Source organism: Mugil cephalus, chromosome 12 (assembly GCF_022458985.1).
Source record: "Mugil cephalus isolate CIBA_MC_2020 chromosome 12, CIBA_Mcephalus_1.1, whole genome shotgun sequence".
Taxonomy (NCBI): domain Eukaryota; kingdom Metazoa; phylum Chordata; class Actinopteri; order Mugiliformes; family Mugilidae; genus Mugil; species Mugil cephalus.
In genome coordinates this window covers 8,807,096-8,827,896 of record NC_061781.1, presented here as the reverse complement: position 1 = coordinate 8,827,896, position 20,801 = coordinate 8,807,096, and the positions used below count along the sequence as shown (strand labels likewise).

The following is a 20,801-nucleotide window of genomic DNA, read 5'->3' as shown; positions in this document are numbered from 1 at the left end:
ACCCATTACCCTTCATTTAACCATGTTTACGATAGCCATCATTATATTCCTCTCTCCTTTCCCCGACTGTCACCCCAGTTTCTCCCTTTTCACCCAGTGTCTCTGCATAGATGGGGAGTCATTGAGGCAGGCAAAGAGGCAGGCTGGGCTGGGCTATGAGTCGTAATGATGGTGCTGGATTCTATAAAAAGCCTGCAGGCAGCTGAATCGATTGCTCCTGTTGTCAAATTGCACCTTACCCAGAGGGAGCGACTGAGGATCTCGAGCTTCCACTGGCTGCTGCACTGAGTCTGTGCGCTGGATGTGTGTGTGTGTTTCTTGAATTGGTGGGAATCTGAGTGTGATTCTCGAGTGGACGTGCCTGCACCACTGCAGGCTTGGCCACAGCAGGACCTCGTATTAGCTGCACTTAATTCTTTGGAGCAGAAAATCTTTCTAGGCTTGTCATTGTGGTACTTGACAAATGGCTCAGTCTTTTTTTTTTCACAGACCCTGAACACACATATTCATGTAGCATATAACACATAAGTAGCCCTCTTAAAATAATTACTGTAATACACTTTTTCAAGCCATTCTTCATTTATATAACGTTTAGAGAAATGAGTAGTTGTTAAGAATTTTATAAAATAATTTATTGCCACGTCTCATCTTCTGCGCTTGATAGAGGAGCTGAATTGTTGACAGTCTGCAGTGTTTTTATGAAGAAAGCTGACTTCTGAGGCAGTGGCTCCTTTCTAGAGCATCAGTGTTGTTTTTATGAGGCCTTGCATTTGTCAAATAAACCTTTATGACAGCTGAATTCATAACACTATATTGTGCATGTACACTCACTTGCCACTTTATTAGGAATGGTTTAAATGCCACAGCCTCCCTGAGTATTGTTGCTGACCACGTCCATCCCTTTATGACCACAGTGTACCATCTTCTGACGGCTACTTCCAGCATAATGCACCATGTCACAAAGCTCATATCATCTCAAAGTGGTTTCTTGAACATCACAATGAATTCACTTACTCCAGTCACCAGATCTCAATCCAATAGAGCAGCTTTGGGATGTGGTGGAACGGGAGATTCACATCATAGATGTGCAGCCAACAAATCTCCAGCAACTGTGTGATGCTGTCATGTCAATATGGACCAAAATCTCTGAGGAACGTTTCCAACACCTTGTTGAAAGTATGATACGAAGAATTAAGGCGGTTCTGAAGGCAAATGGGGGTTCAAACTTTTACTAGCAAGGTGTACCTAATGAAGTGGCAAGTGAGTGTATATGCCTGTACAAAATACAAATGGCTTATATGTTTATTTGAATTACTAAACACCTTAATTTGGGATCAAATATGCAATGCAGGCAAACATCAGGGCTGTGCAGAAACCTCTGTAGGGGCAGGTGCTCAAAGTTCAAAGTCGGTACATGGAGCATGCATTTGAAACACCACACAGAAACATACCTTACAATACAACTGGTTGAACTGTAGCAACCCATATACATAAAGAATGTATGATGGAATCACAACATACCATATCATTGTCCATAACCAATATCATTGTTTGAGAGCGGTGCAAAGCAACAGCAGTCTGCAAAACCTACTCACCAGGCCATTTTTTTTTAAATTACCGACCAAATAATTGTTATCATTATTCTTGAAGGGCGACACAGACCACTTTCAGACACACTCTTAGAAAAACAAAACCCACAAAAGAAAAAAAACAGACTTAGCCTTTTTTGTAATTAAAACTGGGTTTAGGTGTAGACTTCGAGAAGAAAAGGGATTCATTTAAGGATTGCATAGTAAAGAGTATATTGTGGCGTGTGTGTCTTGATAGATTATTTGTCTGTGCAGCATTTCTATTGACTGGTTTGCTGCATCAGTGTGATTGATCTAGGCCAATATGTCCAAAGTACAACTGTATGGACACTGTCAAAGATTTCACATTTTATTACCTGTTGTAAAAGATTTTACTCAGAATGTGTGGTTGTTTGTATGTGAGAATCAGTTTTGTGTTGGCACACTGAGTCCTGATCAGATTTATTCTTTACAGTTTTTCTTCACTTTGCTCAATATTCAGCCGTTCAGAATCCTGATATTTGTATTACTGTTTTGTAATAGTTTGTTTTGTATGACTGTTTCTGTATCTTCTGATACCACCATTTAGATTTGCCTAACTTATAAATTCTAATTGCATACTGCACATAGGCATTTTAATCATTCTTATTTTAAAAAGAGCTACTTTTTAAGCTTCCATTATGCATTCACAATTGCCCCAGGATTATCCTGACTCTCTCTCTGTTAGCTTGATAGAGACCGTAGTTCTTTGGAGTTCTAGTACTTTCTTTGACCTGTAAGTGTCTCTGTACTGCAGTCATGTTTCCTGCTTGTGGAGGACCAATTTTATTGCCTCAAAGGAGGTTATCTGCAGGTTAATTACTCACTGAGCTGCTCATTAAGATGCAGCTAAGAGGGTACAAATGGTCTGCAGCCTGAGTGTGCTATGTCATTCTTGGCAGAGTTGCACAGCAGTGACCCATACAATACCGCACCGTTGGCTTCTGATAGACATAAGTTCAATTCAATTCAAATCCAATTCAATTTTATTTATATAGCATCAATAACAATAAATTGTCTCAAGGCACATTACAGCATCTGGTCTGAAACCTGGCCTGAACCCCCAGAGCTAGTATGAAGGCGACAGTGGAAAAACTCCCTTTTAACAGGAAGAAACCTTAAGCAGAACCCAGCTCATATGGAAGGACCCATCTGCCTGAGGCCGGCCGGGTAGAGACAGAAAAGACAAGAGAGAGGATAGGAGGAATGAGACAAACAAACATCTGTCCTAGATACATACATCTGCCCAAAGCGTACATATAGAATTTGACTATGATACAAATACAAGATATAGCTGATGATCTTACGTGACAGTTTGAGAGCATAAGAGGAATCATAGGCAGGTTAGAGAATTGTTGATGCGACCACGACAACAGTTGCAGTGTGGAGCTCCACAGGTCAGAAACACACAATTCCAGACCAGAGACACACACACAAAACTATAACATATATATAATTGTAGTACAGTTGGTTCCTCACAGGGAGGCCTTGTAGAGTCGTATGACATGAGGTACAAAGGACCTCCTCAACCTGTCTGTGGAGCAGGACAGGGACAACAGCCTGCCACTGAAAGAGCTTCTCTGCTGATTATGGTGTCATGTAGGTCGTGGTGGACATTGTTCATGATCTGCCCCTACCATAGAACCTGCCTTATGTATCACTTTATCCAGCCACGAGGTTCCTTCTTCTTAGTGCTGCCACCCCAGCACACCACAGTTGTGATCCAGCTGTAGACCCAGGTACTTTTAGGTCTGAACCAGTTCTACACACTCCCCATTGATGGTTGTAGGCTACAGGTGGGGTCTGGACCTCTGGAACTCCACTACCATCTCTTTGGTGTCTGTTCTTGTCCATCCCTGATACACCACACAATTGCAATGTCATCTGAGAACTTCTGCATAGTCCACTATCCAGGAAATGAGGTGTGAGTCCACACCCATCTCTATTAGCTTGTCTTTCAGTAACAGGGGCTGGATGGAGTTGAATGTACTGAAAAAGTAAAAAAAAGAAAAAAATAATTGATCCTCACTGCACCATTCGCCCTGTCCAAGTGTGAGAGAGTCCGATGGAGCAGATAAAGAATGGCATCCTCCACCCCCACCTTATCGTGGTCTGCCATGCCTGCAGTTTTGCCGGTGCAGAAAAGAAAAAAAATAATTAGTAATTAGTAATTTTACAAGAACTAATTTTGCTAAAAGAGCAAACCCTGAAAACAATGAATATGAATGAGCAGAGGAAGGTCAAACAGATCATTATCATTTCATTTTCATTATCATTTTTGTGGATTGTATTTTTTTGTGTATTTTGTGAGTTAAAGACTAGCTATTGTCACAATTAATAGTCCCTGACTAAATTACCCGAACTGTCAAACGTTCATGTCAGTGCCCTGATGGATTCAAAGTTTTACTTTGCTATTAACTCTATTGAACAGTTAAAAGTAGGCACACACCTTTGCCACATTTACTTCTTTATTACATAATTTTATCCACAGCATTTTACATGGGTGGATCTCTGAAGTGTGTTGTGTGTGGGAGTCAGGGAGGGAAAATAATGTAATGTAATGTATGGGGAGCAAAGTTTCAAGAGACACAGGGACATTTTCCCAAATATACCGTTACAGGAAGACAACATCCTACAACTAAACAGATTTACAAAATCCCAGACACATGGGTCAGCTAGAGTTACCTTGAAGTGGACATCAAAAGGCATCCCTGATTTTGTAATCTATTTAAAGCAAGTCTATTGTTATCCCATAGTACTTGAAACTTGCAGCTCCTCAAAGTATGTCTGACTGACTTATCATCTACTGACATTTGTAGTTTGAAAGAAACATTTCCGGGCAAACATTGCTGTTATTACCAGGCAGTGGTAGTAGTAGAGTTTGTTAGTTCTTGCAGAGCTGATGTTTTTTTTCCTTTAGAATGTGGTCACTCTGTACAGATTAAATTTACACGCGGCTGAAACCAATCACAATTGGAGCCTGAACGCCTACAAACGGGTGTTGTTGACCTAATAGCATTCTGATGCAACCAAAGCATTAACATTTTTGTCCTTCATCAAAGGGAAAGTTTGATTCTTTTTATATGTATATAAAATCTGCACTAATGGTAATTGTTGTCAGTTGAATCAATAAATTCCTGTGCATGTGCAGGAAGCTGGGTTTGGGAGTGTCCTGCTTGGTATGCTGCATAAATGTACCACGATGCATTGCATACAGATTACCTGTCCAGTAAAACTCTGGTGCATTATAAGATACACACTGACTTAATCTTGCAGCTGCTGTCAGTGACTGCACCCAACGAATGCCCTGGAATTCATTCCAGCTGAATGATTTAGCTAATACAGCCACAGCCTTAAATTGTCAGTGCTAAGTTGCTTCTTCCTCTTTCCGTTGCAAAAAATGAACATGTTAACTGTAAATGTAAGTCAGCCAAAGCACAGTAAGAAGAGTCTGTGTCGATAGTCTCCACCGTGTTCATGATAACACATGCCATTTCTGCATTTGGGATTGTAGTTATTTTGCAATGCAAGCAGTTGGTGGATTTCAAGATTCATCTAGATTATCGGCCTTGGATCTCCACATGTAGAAATTAGACAGCTTGTAGCCCAGTGGTCATCACTAGTTCCCAGCGGAACAACAGATTTAGAGGCTCAGAACAAAACAAACAAACAAACCATTGATGTTCACACTGTATCCCTTATTTGGATATTGAAAACTGACAAAGTGCTATAGGAATTACAAGAACAAGGCACGCATGGATTGTGTGGGTGTTTTTTTAAATATTTTTTTGATTTTCTATATAGGCGCAAAGTAAAACATAAAAAAATGTACAGCCAGTGGCAGAATTTGTAGTTGAAAGTCCAAATCTGATCTTTTGCAAGTGAGATTTTGCTTTTTTCAATAAGATAATTTCTGAGGAGAAGAAAGAAGTTTTGTAATGCTGTTGCGGTAGTCCCTAGTCATTTGCACATGTATTATTTGTGGTTCAACAAGGGTTATGTTTTGGAGGATTTTAATCAGATTGGACATAATGAAATTGAATACAAATAATTAACCTTTAAGCTGCCAGAAAAACAAAACAAAACAAAACAATAGACAATATTAAAGTCTGAGATAATAAATAACCCCAAGTCTGTTTTGTATTTTGTATTATTTAATTATTAAATGATAAACCTTGATTGAACACAGACTGTGGCCTGTCCTTGAAATGATAAAGTCAGGCAGACAGCAGATGTTCTTTGGCATTTCTGTTATGTGAAACAGTCAAAGAGCCAATTACATCTTTAAATTATGAGAGCTAGAGCCAGACAGATGCCTTCTCTCACTTCGCTTATCTCTTCAAAGAGAGCGGTGTGGCATCTGTGATGATGCGCTAATTAAGACCTTTTTTGTTTGATACAGTTACAGGTTTTTTTTAAGTCAAACACAAGTTGATTATATAAGAAGTCTGAATGGATGTTTATGTTAACCTACTCCTGAGCCCTGAGGATCCTCCCCTGTACCCCAGCCCTCTCCACTGCTAGCGCTCCTTTTCACCCCTGAGTCTCCCCTATAAAAATATTAAAATAAATGTAATGGTGAATTTGGATAAGATGCTTTCCTGAAGATTCACAGTGTTTCCAATACAATGTTAATACCATGGCGACCCACCAGGGTCTCATTTACTCCACCATGGTTCTCATAACAAATGGCACATATTTTTGCTTGTCTCCAGCAACGTTGTGCTGGCGTTGTTTTTCTTATTACTCCCATACAGTCTACGATTGCTCTCGAAAACATCTCTCCTCCCTCCTCTCCCCAAACCCACCACACATATCTGTGCTATATTTAACCTGACGGAGAAAACTCCTCAGACTCAGGCAACTCACGCAGCATGAGAAGCTAGTTGTGTTGTTTACATTACCGACAATTTTTAAAACCCATTGTTTGTGCTATTGACTTTTAGACCACGGAGATTTACAATTGTTCAAAGAGAGCAGGTCAAATGCTGGAGAAAGCGACTCCAGACACAACATGAACTCGCTTAACTTCATACAGGCTAGCTAGCAAAGTTAGATTGAAAGTCAACTGTTTACTATGATTGGATTTACATTATTGCCATGTTTCCAAAGCATTTTGTTCAGTTGTCTTGAACTCTACAGGCTGATGCTATTTGTCACTGTACAAATAGTATAAATAGTATTAATAATTGGAATAGCATCATAATTAAGGGCACTTATGAAAACAATAGAATCAAATGTACAAGTATAGTCAAATACAAAACACAGTTACTCAGCATACATGCATATTTTCTGATGCATGTGTTGTCTTCTAAGTAGTACTCTGTGTACTATGTAATGAGTGTTGCTTAGCACATATACATATACCAGGCTGAACTAGCCCATAAATGTGCTGTGCATTGCAGTGGGTAACTGCACTAGGCCAACTCTTTAAACCTGGCTAGACCACAAACTACTTTGTGTCTCATAGCATCAGCAAAATACATTAGTTTGTGCACTAGACACACAGTCTGTGCGAGCGAGCTATGTACTTCAGGATAATGTAAGTGGTTATGTCCTAATTTGCCCCAGTCTGCAATACAAGGGCACAATTTTCCTCCCATAACATTTTGCCTTGGATCTGTAAGCTTTGGTTTTTGGTTTGAATCGGTGCTGTTAGAAGCTTCAAACAGCATTAAAGAGACATTTTCTGTGTGTTTTAACTCAATAGAGTCAACTGGAGAAGCAGCAGACAGAAATGGAGTTAGATCAACATATGAAAACAAATGAATTCCTTGGTCAGCATCTGATAAATTCTGCCAATGAGAGGCGTCTTTCAGCTTGTTAATCACATAGTTACCAATGGATTTAAGGCCTGTGCTTGGTCATTAAGGCAAACTTTATATAACTCTAATATCGTTTTGAACCTCTCCCATTGTTGGAATCAGTTAAACTATTGTAAACTACTGTTCTTGGCCGCAACAAAATGAGGAATGTGTTGAAAACCATGGAACAACACCAAAAGATTATTTTTTTAAAGTAAGTATAGTCCGAGCTTTTTTTATTTCAAAACATGCGTGACATCACATCTACATTTATCAACATCTGATACAAACTAGATTATCTGTGCAAATTCTGTCGAAGCTTCACCTTCATGTCAGGGATCAGTGACACTTGACAAAGGTTTATGAGACTGTTGGCTCTATCAGGCAACTCTGTTGGTTAGAGGGAAATCTGGATGTAAATATGCAGAGCTTTATACAGTGTGTACCAACACAAACAGTCTGCCCACACACACATACACACACACACACACACACACACACACACACACACACACACACACACATACACACACACACACATTTTTTTTTCTGTCTCCACTCTGCTGTGAGATGTTTATACTCAAATCTAAATTGCCCAGCTGTGTCCCCACTGCTCCACCAGCATTATTAAACACACACAAAACAGTTATTATACACGCCCCCTTCACACAGACACACACACACGCTCACACTCACACAAATGCAGTGATGTATAGTAAAATAGAAAAAAGAGGATGGTGGGGGGATGAGGGAAATTGTGATTTACCAACGATGAAAGAGAAACTTTGATTACGGATTGGGTGGTATGTTGTGTGTACTGCGATCAATTTAAGACAAAACCACGAGGTGTCATTTTGAGTGATTGCGTGACTTTGATCAAGAATCAGCTTAAATGTCAGCATTTGGTCTTTTATTACCTTATTATATATAACAACAGATGAGCTGCCCACAGATATTGTTATTTATTTCTTTTAAGTCATTAAATGCATCCCAATTGTTTAACTTTGCATGCAGTTCATTGAGTAATGCATCATTTGGCAAATAAACTAAATATGGAGGAACTACAACAGCCTGATAGCGGTACACTTTTAGGATTCTATAGCTACTGCTCCTCCTCGTTTGAAGCTGAAACGTTACAATACAGTAATGCAGCATTACCTGTGAAGGCTTTATTTCCTACATAGTCATTATAGGGGATAACATTCCAGCCACCGACCAAGCTGGAGATGGGTCTATACTGAGTCTGTCACTGACTTGTCACGGACCTGCCGTCAATTCTAGGTGGCTGCATTTTCCATCCACAGTTTCTTCCTGAATGCTCATACACTAATATGCTGTTTAACCATAATCACTGTGGATAGCAGAAACATAGCTCAGAACAAAGTAGCTTTTATTGTGCTTCACTGCCCATATTAAGGAAGAGTGACTATAGCAAATAATCATTAAAATGTTAGAATATTTTTTTAAGAATATCATCTTAACTTAAACTGCCTAAATCCTTTAAGTTACGATGTGATCAGGCATCAGACATTAGGCATCGAGCCAAGGAAGAGTAGTTACTGTGAGAATGTCTTTGTCAATAGGAAGATAAACAAACTGAGTTTGTCTTCAGATTAAGGCAGCATCCCGTCTCATTTGATGGCATGCCTTTTTTCCTCATGTCTAAATTCATAAAATCTAATAACCTCTCATCTGAAGTCTTCTTTGTATAGAATTTCATTTTGACGTGCTGGCAACACCTGGGAAGTGGAAATATAGAGATTTTAGATGAGTCAGAGAGCAGTCGTGACTACAATACATAGAAGCAGATGTCAGGGTTCCCTAAAGGCTAAACCAGTGTTAATCTAAGTCTAATCCAGATTCATGCTGTTGATAAACAAACCTTTGAGGGATAACGGTACAACAATTGCACTGAATTATTCATCGTTCGTCAACCTTTTTATATAAAATCACAGGGAATAAAAAGAAGCAGCCACACTCAAATATTGTACAAAATAATAAAATCAAAATAATATATTTTTTTAGTTTGTTCTTTTTACTGACACGCTCTCCTCTTTGATGGGAATGTTGAAATCTGAGGTTTTGATTTGATCGTGGAAGCTGAAGCTTGTTTTCTCACTCAAACATTCAAAATATTTGTTGCCTTGCAATCAATGCAAATTTTATTCAAACTCTGAAAATGCCACAATCATTGAAAACAATTCCCAATATAAAGTATTCATAACTAAAACACAACATTACTGGCTGCAGGCTGAAACAGCAGGTATACAGTGTTAAAAGTAATTTTGTGTTTTCCTTTTATTTTAAGTTACTGTGCAAAATAATATACAGTAAACTTCATGCAAGGAAGCAAAGTATAGCCAGTCCATGACAGATGAACACACAAATACAGCACACGAGGAATAGCCAACAGAGTATACATTCATTCACATCGCTTATCCGAGATCAGGTCGTGGTGGCAACAGGCTAAGTAAGGAACTCCAGATGTCCCTTTCCCCAGCAACACATCCCAGAGATTCCCGCGGCGTTCCCAGGCCAGACAAGCTATATAGTCCCTCAACAAGTTCTGGGTCTGCCCCCAGTGAATGGCTGTGTCTGGTAAATCTCCCAAGGGAGACACGCAGGGGGCATCCGAACTAGATGCCTGAACCACCTCAGTTGGCCACAGTGGATGCGAAGGAGCAGAATTTCTACTCCCTCCTAATGTCTGAGCTCCTCACTCCGTCTCAAAGGCTTAAACCAGCCACCCTTGGGAAACCTTATTTCAGCCCTGTGTAACGACGATGCCATTCTTTCGGTCACTACCCACATTTCATAACCATAGGGGAGGATTGCAACAAAGGTAGACTGGTAAATCTGAAGCTTTGCCTTGCAACTCAGCTCCCCCCACTGTTGTTTTTTCGTAGAAACAACAGTGACTTCATGTAGTCAAACTGGCATTTAAAGGGTTAAAATTCCTCAAAATTATTGAATTTTTGGTAGTTTTGTAAAGTGCTGAAGTGGTTTAAGAGATTTATGCATAAAAAATCAGAAAAAACAATAAGTCGTTAAATTTAGCAGTGTTAGTATTAGCAGTATTTGGACATGGACATTTTTGTAATTTTCAGTGTCAGAATCCTTTTTTTTATTATTTCAAAATTTTTGTACAGACAGACTTTGCTAGAAAAAAATGTCCCATATGCACTAACACAGTCCAAACGGCAGCCAAATGAAGAGGATTTTTTTTGCCCAAATGGACAAAAATGCCCCTAAGTTTAACTGAGGGTAAAACATAAACACTGTGATGAGATGTTCTCACATGCTCTGTGTGTTATTTCACTTACCAAGGTGTTAAATGAAGCTGAAAACACTTTGCTAGCCAACATGTTCATAAGGTGTTTTCAGAAATATTCCATGCCCCCTCTCAAGCCAGTATCATCTGGTATGAACATATGGAAGTGCAATAACCCATTTTAGTTGGGCTATTTTAAGCCTTTAACATAGTCATGGATAGTGCTGATATTCTTCCTTTGTAAGATACTCAGTCTTCTTTCAAAATAATAGTAAAAAAAAAAAAATGACATATAGGTATTTGGAGCTGATGGAACAAGGTGAAAACACCAGGATACCGCAACAAGGTCCGTCACAGTCACGGATTGATTCATCTATCAGGGATTGAGCAGAAACCAGACATGACAGACAACAATATGGTTCAACCACCAAGACAGCCCTTCGTCTGTCTGTCTTATGAAGACTGTTTTGGTTAGTTTGCTCTGAATTTATGGAGGACACAGAGCAAGGAAGCACTGAACGAGGAGGTAATGATGCGTGCTCACAACTCAAAAACAAGTACAGCTTGTTAGCGGTGTGAATGTAATGCACACCTACTGAGGGAGAAAGGACGTCTGGATGCAGTTGTTGTTGTTGTTGTTGTAAGGAGGCATGTGTTCATGTCCAGGAGACAGAATGACAGAAAAGCCAAACACTAAGGCTGGAATCAAAGGCATTCTGGTTTGAAATACCTCAGAGGGCAGCGGGATAAAAATGTGTGGAAGGATGCAGAAGTGTGAAAGTGGAACGTGAAGAAATGTTGGAGATAACTGAGTTACAGTCGAACGTATCCATGTTTTGTCTTCGTGTGTGGCTTGATGCACATACCAAAAGATTGAAGATGTTGTACTGGCACTTGTTTCTATTATTTTAACCGCCCTTTGTATATTTAATGGACACGGTCATACATTTGAATTTTCTGAAGCATTGTAATAGTCATGAAGGGGGATTTAGTGCAAGACTGAATGCATTTGTTTTCAAGACTGTATCTAATTATTTGGCAAGTGAGTGAATAGTGAATGGAAACTAGACAAAGCTTATTTATGAGTTTTGCTCATCTAACAGCAGAGAGCCTTTGGAACAGCTGAAAATAGCAGATTGCTTTTCTTATTCTAGTCATGCTAGCTTTAATGTTTGCACGGTAATAAGGCATGGGTAATTTTGGGCAACCGTGCAGGAATGCAATTCAAACTTTCTCCTCCTACTCTCTTCCACTGTTGTCTCTGCTCCTTGTTGCTCCTGCCAAGCGAACAAAAACATTTGCCCATTTCTTTCTAACAGCACACTTACTGTATGTATTGTCTTTCCAGCTGAGATAAATACAGGTGTGTGATTGGAGCCTTTGAAACTAATCTGTTTGTTTATCCACAGCAGGGTGAGGTTGGAAATAATTGGCTGGAACCTCCTCTTGTTTTAGCCACTTTGGCAGCGCAACCATATACGTAGGTGCGATTATCTTAAAGCAGCCAGATACAACCAAACTAATAATATTAAAGTCCTTAGTACATATACTAGAGCATGTTTATGTCAATGCTAATATATGCTGTGGCTGCTTGTTTTGTCATTCCAGTTATATAGCGGAAAATAAAACCTGCATTTAGAAGTATAGATCCATACTTTGAATTCTGCACGAGTAAAAGTAAATGTGTTGAACACATTTGCTACTTGTGATCAGACGTGGTTCACTGAAACATCTACCAGGCATCAAGCCTCATATAAGTAGCTGTGCAACAACATTAGCTTTAAGATGATTTGAAATGTGACCCTTGTGCGACTCCATCGTCTGTCCATCGAGGAGGAAACTGTGCATAGCAACGTTTTCTTTTGAATTCATGACACACTGGCTTTCAGTTATTGGTTTTCAAGGTAAAAATCATCCAGTTCTACATGCAGCAATTACTCATTGGCAGTCTGTCCTGTCAGCTGGCAGCGGTACAGTGTTTGTCTCCTGTATGGATGCAGGCGAATTCACCTTCACATCACAGCTTTGTATTTTGACAGCGTCTTGTGTGTGTTGATGCGGTCTCGGGTGTGATGTGAATTTGAATGTGATGTGTACAAAGACTCGCCTGTCAGGGAGAGAATGATGTAGACTGGCAGAGAGATGATTTAAGTCTACCATTCCCTTTCAAGTCAGCTCTTGAATCTAACGCAGGCGTGTTCACTTGCACATGGTCCTTGAGCGAGTGGACTCTGAGATGCTCATTGCCCTGAATTAACAGAGTCTCCACCTAAAGTCACTCCAGTGCTGGTTTACTGATTGACATATGTATCATTTATGCCAGCCTTGTTGCGTTGGGGTGATTTTTAAATGTCTGAGTTTTGTGAAAATACAACCACACGTGTAAATTATAGAATTTGTAGACAGATTTACCTCTCAGGAATTTAGTTCAGACCTTTCTGGATGTAATCTTGCAGTGCCCACTTCATCAAGTCCAACCTTTTCATGCTTGGTATTGATAAAACACACACGAATGTCCTCAGCCAGTCTTCTTTTGTATTGATGCCAGTTAACTAGTCAGTTTGCAGGTGTATTACCACCATCTACTGACTTGAAATCTGGGTGAGTCACCATCATTTTTTTAATGCGTCGTGATCTGGCATAATGTCCTGTAGTGTATTATTGTCTAATCTAGGAGTGTGTACGTGTGTGTAAAGAGATTTTCTTTCATGAAGTCTTCTTTTAAGTGTATCATGCAACCTCGTTTCAAACTTCAGTAGAATTTTACAGTTCTGTAGTCTGAGCCCAGCTTAAGACATTCGTTTTTTTAATATTTCACACCAACTGAACGAGAGAATCATGGATACAGATTACAAAAATATGAAGACTAGGTCAACATCTACCACTGTATTCTACTACATGTATTATTTACTTAAGCGTATATAATTCGGGAACACCATTTGAAAGCCTCCATTACAGCAAACCAAACAACAACCGACAAGATCGACACTTTGCAACAAGCATATAAAAAGCCACCTCCGAGTTGCTTTCATTTTAACCTTAAAGTGCTGGAAGCCACCAGCTGTGTGGGCACTCAAAACAGAAATAAATATCGACTTGTGCGCTGGCCTGCTCCTAGCGCTCAGTGTATTACTACAGGTCAGAAAGCCAGAAAGCATGGGCACAAAAGTTCACTGGTCTCTGAATAAGCATGATATGTGGTATTTATTTATTCTGTCCTTTTATCCTCACTGATGTAGTTCAATCGTTGTGGATGGATGGATGGCAGAGGTTGGGGAAAAAAGATGACCGTCAGAAAGGAAGGGTATAGATCAGTTGGAGAGTTTCTCTTTAAGTTGAGCATTAAAGGCTGCTGCGCACCCCTACGCTCTCGCCTCTTTAAAAATTCATATTTTTCTGGACTTTGGCCTTAATGTACAACCTTGGGACTTTTGAACCTGGGCCTTATTTTCCAAAGTATTGAACCCTAATGATAGAAGTCTTTGAAGCCAGCCCTCTGTTGAAAAAGAACAGTGCACCCGGAAGCTTCAAAATGGCTGCAGTGAAATTCTGCAGCCAGTTATCTGTGACAAATTACATCCACTGAAATGGACTGTGTTTGCCTCAGATTGATTCTGTTAATACTTTGTACGCTCTGCTGTCTTATGAAATTATTTTGTTTTGACTCACATGCTCTTGTGAGCACTGATGCAAGGTCTATAAAATATCTTTACCCCCACTATGAAGCACTTTTTTTTTCGGTTAAAGGTGCTTTGGTGTAGGATTTATTCTCTCTTTGTCATCCTGTTCAATAGCATAGCGGGTGTTTTCATCCAGACGACTAACCACTACCCCGGTGGGATCATATCTCTGTAAGGCAGGCCATGAAGGCTTTGATAGTAAACCGTTTTGTTTCAACAATTCAAACACCAAGCATTATTTGTTTAAATCTTTTAGGTTGTCACCCGGCTCCGCTTTCCTGTTGTCTTCCTGCAAAGTTTCACCTCTGGCAAGTTTTTTAGAGCAAAACTAACCCTACAGCAACACTTCTGTTTTTCACGTCAGAGACGTGTCAATCTCTGTAGCATTTCCGGAATCAAAACGATTTGAGGCCGTTAGTGGTAGAAACAAGCACCTTCGGTGGATGTGATCTGACGTGGAATGATGCAGCCGCCCCACAGGATGGCAGCTGACACCGCTGTGGTTTCGGGATATATTGTTTAAGCTCGTAAGTAGAACGAATGCAGATATTTTCATCCCCGTCAATCATTTACGCTCACATACGTGGTTCACATTTCCCTCAAATACTCATCTTTTAATCTGTATTCATATTTTTTTAATACTTGAACTCGTGGTAAACATCTTAATTAATCTTGAAATGACGAGAACCATCACAGACTCAAATGTAAACAATACCCAGTGCGTTATAGCACAGTTGGTGCGTGTAGGTGGTTCAGTGTGTTGTGTTTTAGTCTCTTCTGTTTTTCACCATATCTGTTGGTGGAGGAACGTAACTAGAAATATTAGAGGAAGCAACATATTTAGGCGTTCATACACTAACATAGGGATACAATAAATAGAAATGTGCAGAATACGTGTGTAGTGCCTCTTTCTATATTTACCATTACTTCAGGCTTCCTTTCCTGGATGACAGCTGGGCTGTGCTTCTGATCCGTAACACATACATACAGGAGGTGCAAACAAGCAGAGCAACAAACAAACACACTGCAGATACACCTGACTGACAGCAGTCCTGAGTTGGTCAAGGTTCCAATATGTAGACATTGTCCTCTGCATTACGTCTGATGTCTGGTGTATTATCAAACCATTACTGAAGCAAAAAGTATATTGGCAGTTTTAAAACATGCATCTAAATATATCATCTCTGCATGTAGGTAAATGGTGAATACAATAGATTTTGTGCAGGTACAATAGAAGTGAAACATATGAAATACAGCTCCATACAAAGCTTTCCATGGACTGTGTAAAGAACTGCAGGTTAACATGTAATAGCTTTTTCTTTATTTATTTGTAAATTTTGGAAAAGGACAAGAATCTTAACTTTAGCCTAAAGTCACTGGCAGTATTTTGAACCGTAAACTGTCTTTCCTCCCCAGTGCGCCTATGATGTGAAGCCTGGTTCAGGAGTTCACCGTATCTGTGGGTCAGTTGATGCTGTCGCTGAGGATGTGATAAGTCTGTCTAGCAATACTGTCTGGAAGTTTCTGCCCTGATGGTTTCAGAGACTCTCATATTATTTGTCTGCTTATATCTGCTGTTGCCTTAACTTTGTAGCAGCTGATGTTTATTTTGAATGCAGAGTTTCTATGGTTATCGCTCAGTGATAATGGCTTTGTGATTGTAGTGCACAAAAAAACAACGATAAGATAAAGAATTTATAACTCCTGAAGTTCTCTCACATTTGATAATGTATTGCATGTGAAAATATTTTGCTTCAGTGCATCTGTGTCCACAACAGGTGATAAACACAGGAACTGAATCAGATTTTTCCCCTTCTCAGCTCAGTTACTTGTTCTCCAGGCGCTTGCTCCAGGTTATTACTCATACTGTGTTTCAGTAGAACTGAACACACATTTTGTGCTTTTGTTATTTTTGCACTGTTGGCCAACAACTGAACACGTATTTGATAGTGGCCCACAACTGTGCATTGGCCAAACTATTGTGCCTATTATATTACAGTCAGCTCAACTTCCAGCAAATGTTGGATTATACACTGAACTTATTTTTAAAAATTGTTTACACTTTACGGAGTGGCTGACATGGCACTAAGTCCCATCCACTAACATGAAGGGGGTGGAGCTTATGACCTATACTGCAGTCAGTCACCAGGGGGAGCTCTACTTGCTTTGACTTTGCTTTAGAGGGGCACTTCTGCCGTCTGTAGCTATACAGCTATGGGTGGTTAGCAAGGTGTTGTAGTCACTGATATAAAAAGAGGTAGACAGATATTTCTTGAGGGAGAACAGGAGGGCAAACTAGCCTGACACATCACACCACAACTTTTGTCATGGAACATTGCAATGCATATGCACATGAAATCATAAGATGCAAAATAAATGTCAACCAAATACATGGAAGGAGAAACTGACGTCGCAATCGTCTTCATATTAGAGGCCAAAAGTAAATCTTTAATGATAAAATATGTAATTTTGTTCATTGTAGGATTGTTGTTCACTCCTAATTTGTGCTGTGTTTAGCAATGTTGGCAACGTCGAGCGTTCTGAACAAACTGAAGTGATTGAGTAACTGATAGTGATTCAGATCCAACTGGCTCTGTTTTCATGTTGCGTCATTTCCCCATCCTGCTGATTTCCACCTGCTTTCAAAGATGTGCTCGGGGATTTGACTTTCTCTAGTAACCTTACCTGTTACCAAACAAACTGCATGGAAATGTATTTGAGGATCAAAAGGCAATAAACTCAACATGGGATTTTTAATGCACACTGGGAAATAACTCAGCAAGGAGTTGCAAAAATAGTGAGGACAAACAGAGGAACGCTGCAGGATATCAAGATTATAACACAACAACAACTGTTTTCATTTTCATATTTAAGCTTTTGAGACCAGAATTGGGACTTGTATTACTTGTTGCAAATAAGGAGAGTCAAAGCAGAAACTCCTCCACAGCAAAATCAAAGGCAATTTAAGCCTTAATTTACAGCTGCTTCTGAGAGGGATGTTTTTGTGATAACACAGAGCGGAGTCATGTGCACGGAGCCCCTCGTCTGAACTTACGTGGTCATGTCCCTGGGAACTTGAATAACCCAAGATGACCAGAGAGGCAAAGTGAGGGAAATGTCAGCAGTCATTAAATCGTATAACACACTTTATTTATTTTTTTTAAATCCAGCCATTTGTCATAATGTTGTTTGACATTATACCACCTGCCTGCTTATACAACTGCAGACATTATTGTGCAAATTCAGATTTTTTGCAACCTCAGTTGACACAAGTAAATCCTTAGTGAACTGAAAGCAGATCAAGGCCTGAGGGAAGTTTTAAACAGACAAACGCTGCGGCTGAATAACATTTTATAAGCCCTTTGTCCTATAGTATGAGTGCAAGTGTTTACTGGTCATACGATGGTTTGTCTAACATGTGTTGCTTTTGTCCATCAAGTAGTTAAAGCAAAACATAATGACTAGTATTTACTCTTGTTTCTTGCATCCTGCACACTGACTGCTGACTGCAAGATTCTCTCCCAAAAAAGAAAAAAGAAAAAGCCATCAGAATCTGGATTTCCTACTCTGTAAATCTCATAAGGTTTCTTTAAGCCTTAACCACATTTTACATTCTGAAATATTCCTTTTGGCGTTTCTATTCTATTAAAACAATTTATCTTCTGCATCTTTTTCCATTGATGTTTCATTATTTGAGTATTTGGTCTCTGGGCTGCGACAAGCTTTCGTTGTTAATAGAAAAGTAATGAAACCAGCAGTCATAGTCCTTTCCCACTTTGGAACTTGAAGATGCTGAAGATGACATTTTAACGGACCTCCTGTCAGCATGTGTACTAGTCCTTCATGTAGGCTGTAAATATAAATTTTCACTGTTTTTGCCAATGTTGTGCTGATGTACCTATAATGCACTACTGTACACTTCCTTGACTGTGTGATGTCATCAGACTGGGGCGACCAGGTGTGGACTGTTACTGTCAGCATGAGAGCGGAGCAGCTGTTCTTCAACTGCAGTTCCTCATCAATGAGGTAAGCGACAATGTGAACACTTCTCACACCTCCTTTGCTTTACTTTGTCGGTTTGGCCCCAATGTCTGACAAAGTATATTTGACCTTTTGTGTGTTGCTAATCATCAGAAGAATGTTAATCACCCGAGAAAATCCATGTGGTCGGCCCAGGTAGTAATGAAAAGAGGAAGTGCCCAAATGTGAGACACAAGCACTGGAGATGAGGCAGGTTAAAAAAAAGTCAATTTAATGAAACTTATAGATAGAAGATACTAAAGGGCACAATAAGTCCACACACACACTTATATATATATGTATATAGAAAATCCACAGAAAATAGGAAGTATAGAATTGAAAAAAAAAATAAAATTTAAAAACACAAGTAACAGGAAAAAACAAATATTGGCATAAAAATCCAGAGGCATACTGGCAAACAACTGGGAATAAATTCAGCACAATAAGAAACAAGAAACAAACAAAAAAACAGAGGCAGTAAAATTACAAGTGAAGCAAAACAACAGAAAGAGTCGGGGTCAAGAAGTATTTCTATTTAAAACAGGAACAGAACAGGAACAGAAACGTCTGTCAAACTAAAAGCAGAAGAATGTATAAGAGGATAAGAAAACCCAAACTGAATAAAAATGTCAGTATAACTTACAAGTCCAAAACAGAAAAAAAAAAATAAATAAATAACATCCAGGACTCAGTAAGATGACATTGTTAAAGTCACTCTGCCTAAAAGAAATGAGTCACTCACTTACTGCCTAATACTGTATATCCCTTCCAGTATCAATACCAGATAATCAATGGACCTTCATCAGTACAACTCCATCTGTGCGGAGTGATGATAATAGTTGAGCTCACCGGTTTATATTATCTATTCTGAATATGATGCATTAGCCAGAAATCAATATCACGGAAGAGAAGTCCGTCCAAAACTTATATTAGTAAAGAAGATTTCACCTGCTGGAAGACACTGTGTGTGGCTCGAGTAGCATTGTTACTAGGAAATGGAGATGAAGGGAACAGTAATCTTATAAATGGAAGCTTTATTGGAGTACCTTGGGTACCATATTATGTTACTGGATAAAGGACAAATTGGATTATGCCCCATTGTTAATGCACTTGAGTGCGGATGACTTTGTAAAGTGCAGTCAAATGCGAAAGTCTTTTTTTATTTTCCACAGAAACCCCAGTCTGCAAAAGTATATAGTGACATACATTAATAGACAATTTATAGCATCCAGCCTCGTGGAGTACTATCAGTTGTTTTGTCTGAAATTGTTGGTGAGATTAATTTAGCCAGACTCAACATATTTCTTTGATACGGAACAGCAGGAGACAAAACACTATGTAATTAGTTATTTTAATTAAGGGTTTATTATGTAGAGGTTTTCCTTCTTTGCCTCTAAAAACCATTTTCTCTCATGGCTCACTTTTCTCTTGATAGACCGGTAGTGTGTGGGCAGACACGTAGCAGTGCTCTGTGTGAAGTAGCTGATAGGATTTTAACAGCAGTTTAATATCTAGTTGGAGTGCCAGCAAAATACTGTAGGTGTATTGGGGGAAAAGTGTGTGTGTGAGGGGGGGGTTCTGGCAAAAGCCGGGTCATGCAAGTCTCAAACATAAAGCTACCTCATCCGTCTTCTCCCTTTTTCTGATGTAATTGCTCCTTTCTGCCTCCTCTACCTCTACCTTTATTCTTTTACCCAGTCATTTCTTTTTAAGCCCACTGGCTCCTTCAGCCCACTTCTTCGTTGCTCATTGGCCTACTTATGATGTGTCTGAGGCAAATGGAGGTGGATGTGTCTGAGGAGGGGTGTGCGTGTGTGTGTTTGTGTGACAGGTATTTTCTGTGTGCATGTAACTATGTTTGTGTATAAGCACCCAAAGGCTTGTGTAAGAGTCCAACATTGTGTATCTATTTGAGAGCATGCATGCCACAGTATTATCAGGCTTCAAGGATATCTTGTTAAATTTATTTCAGGACCACTCAATTTCTCCACAAAATGGTCACCACAGTGTCGGTATTCGTAACGTGTAAGCAATAGATATTAAGTTGTGTGTTTTATACTTGAATGAAAATTTACATTTTAAATTGTCATGGAGAAAACAAAGATTAAGGGGCAGCACAGTGGCTCTGTGGTTAGTACTGATGTCTCCCAGCGAGAGGATACGAGTCTGGCTCAGGCATTTGGAGGTGGTGGTGGAGTTTTCATGTTCTCCCTGTGTCTGTGTGGGTTTTCAGGTACTCCGGTTTCCTCCCACCTCCAAAGACATGCTTGTTAGGTTAACTGATGATTCTAAATTGACCCTAGGTGTGAGTGCCAGTGGTTGTTTGTCTCTGTGTTAACCCTGCGATAGACTGGCGACCATATACGGTTACCGTGTATGGTTCCATGCCCTTAAGTGGTAAATAATGTAAACATGTGTT

The 20,801-nt window shown here is 39.5% G+C and overlaps 1 protein-coding gene across 17 annotated transcripts in view; it reads left to right on the top strand.

Annotated features, from left to right (window-relative positions):
- stxbp5l (syntaxin binding protein 5L) overlaps window positions 1–20,801 on the top strand; it is a 121,997-nt gene that overhangs the window by 37,622 nt on the left and 63,574 nt on the right. For all 17 annotated transcript variants that reach the window (XM_047600583.1, XM_047600581.1, XM_047600579.1 and 14 more), the window contains exon 3: window positions 18,307–18,388. In XM_047600583.1, coding sequence (XP_047456539.1) covers window positions 18,307–18,388 — 82 coding nt within the window. The remainder of the gene's footprint in view (window positions 1–18,306; window positions 18,389–20,801) is intronic.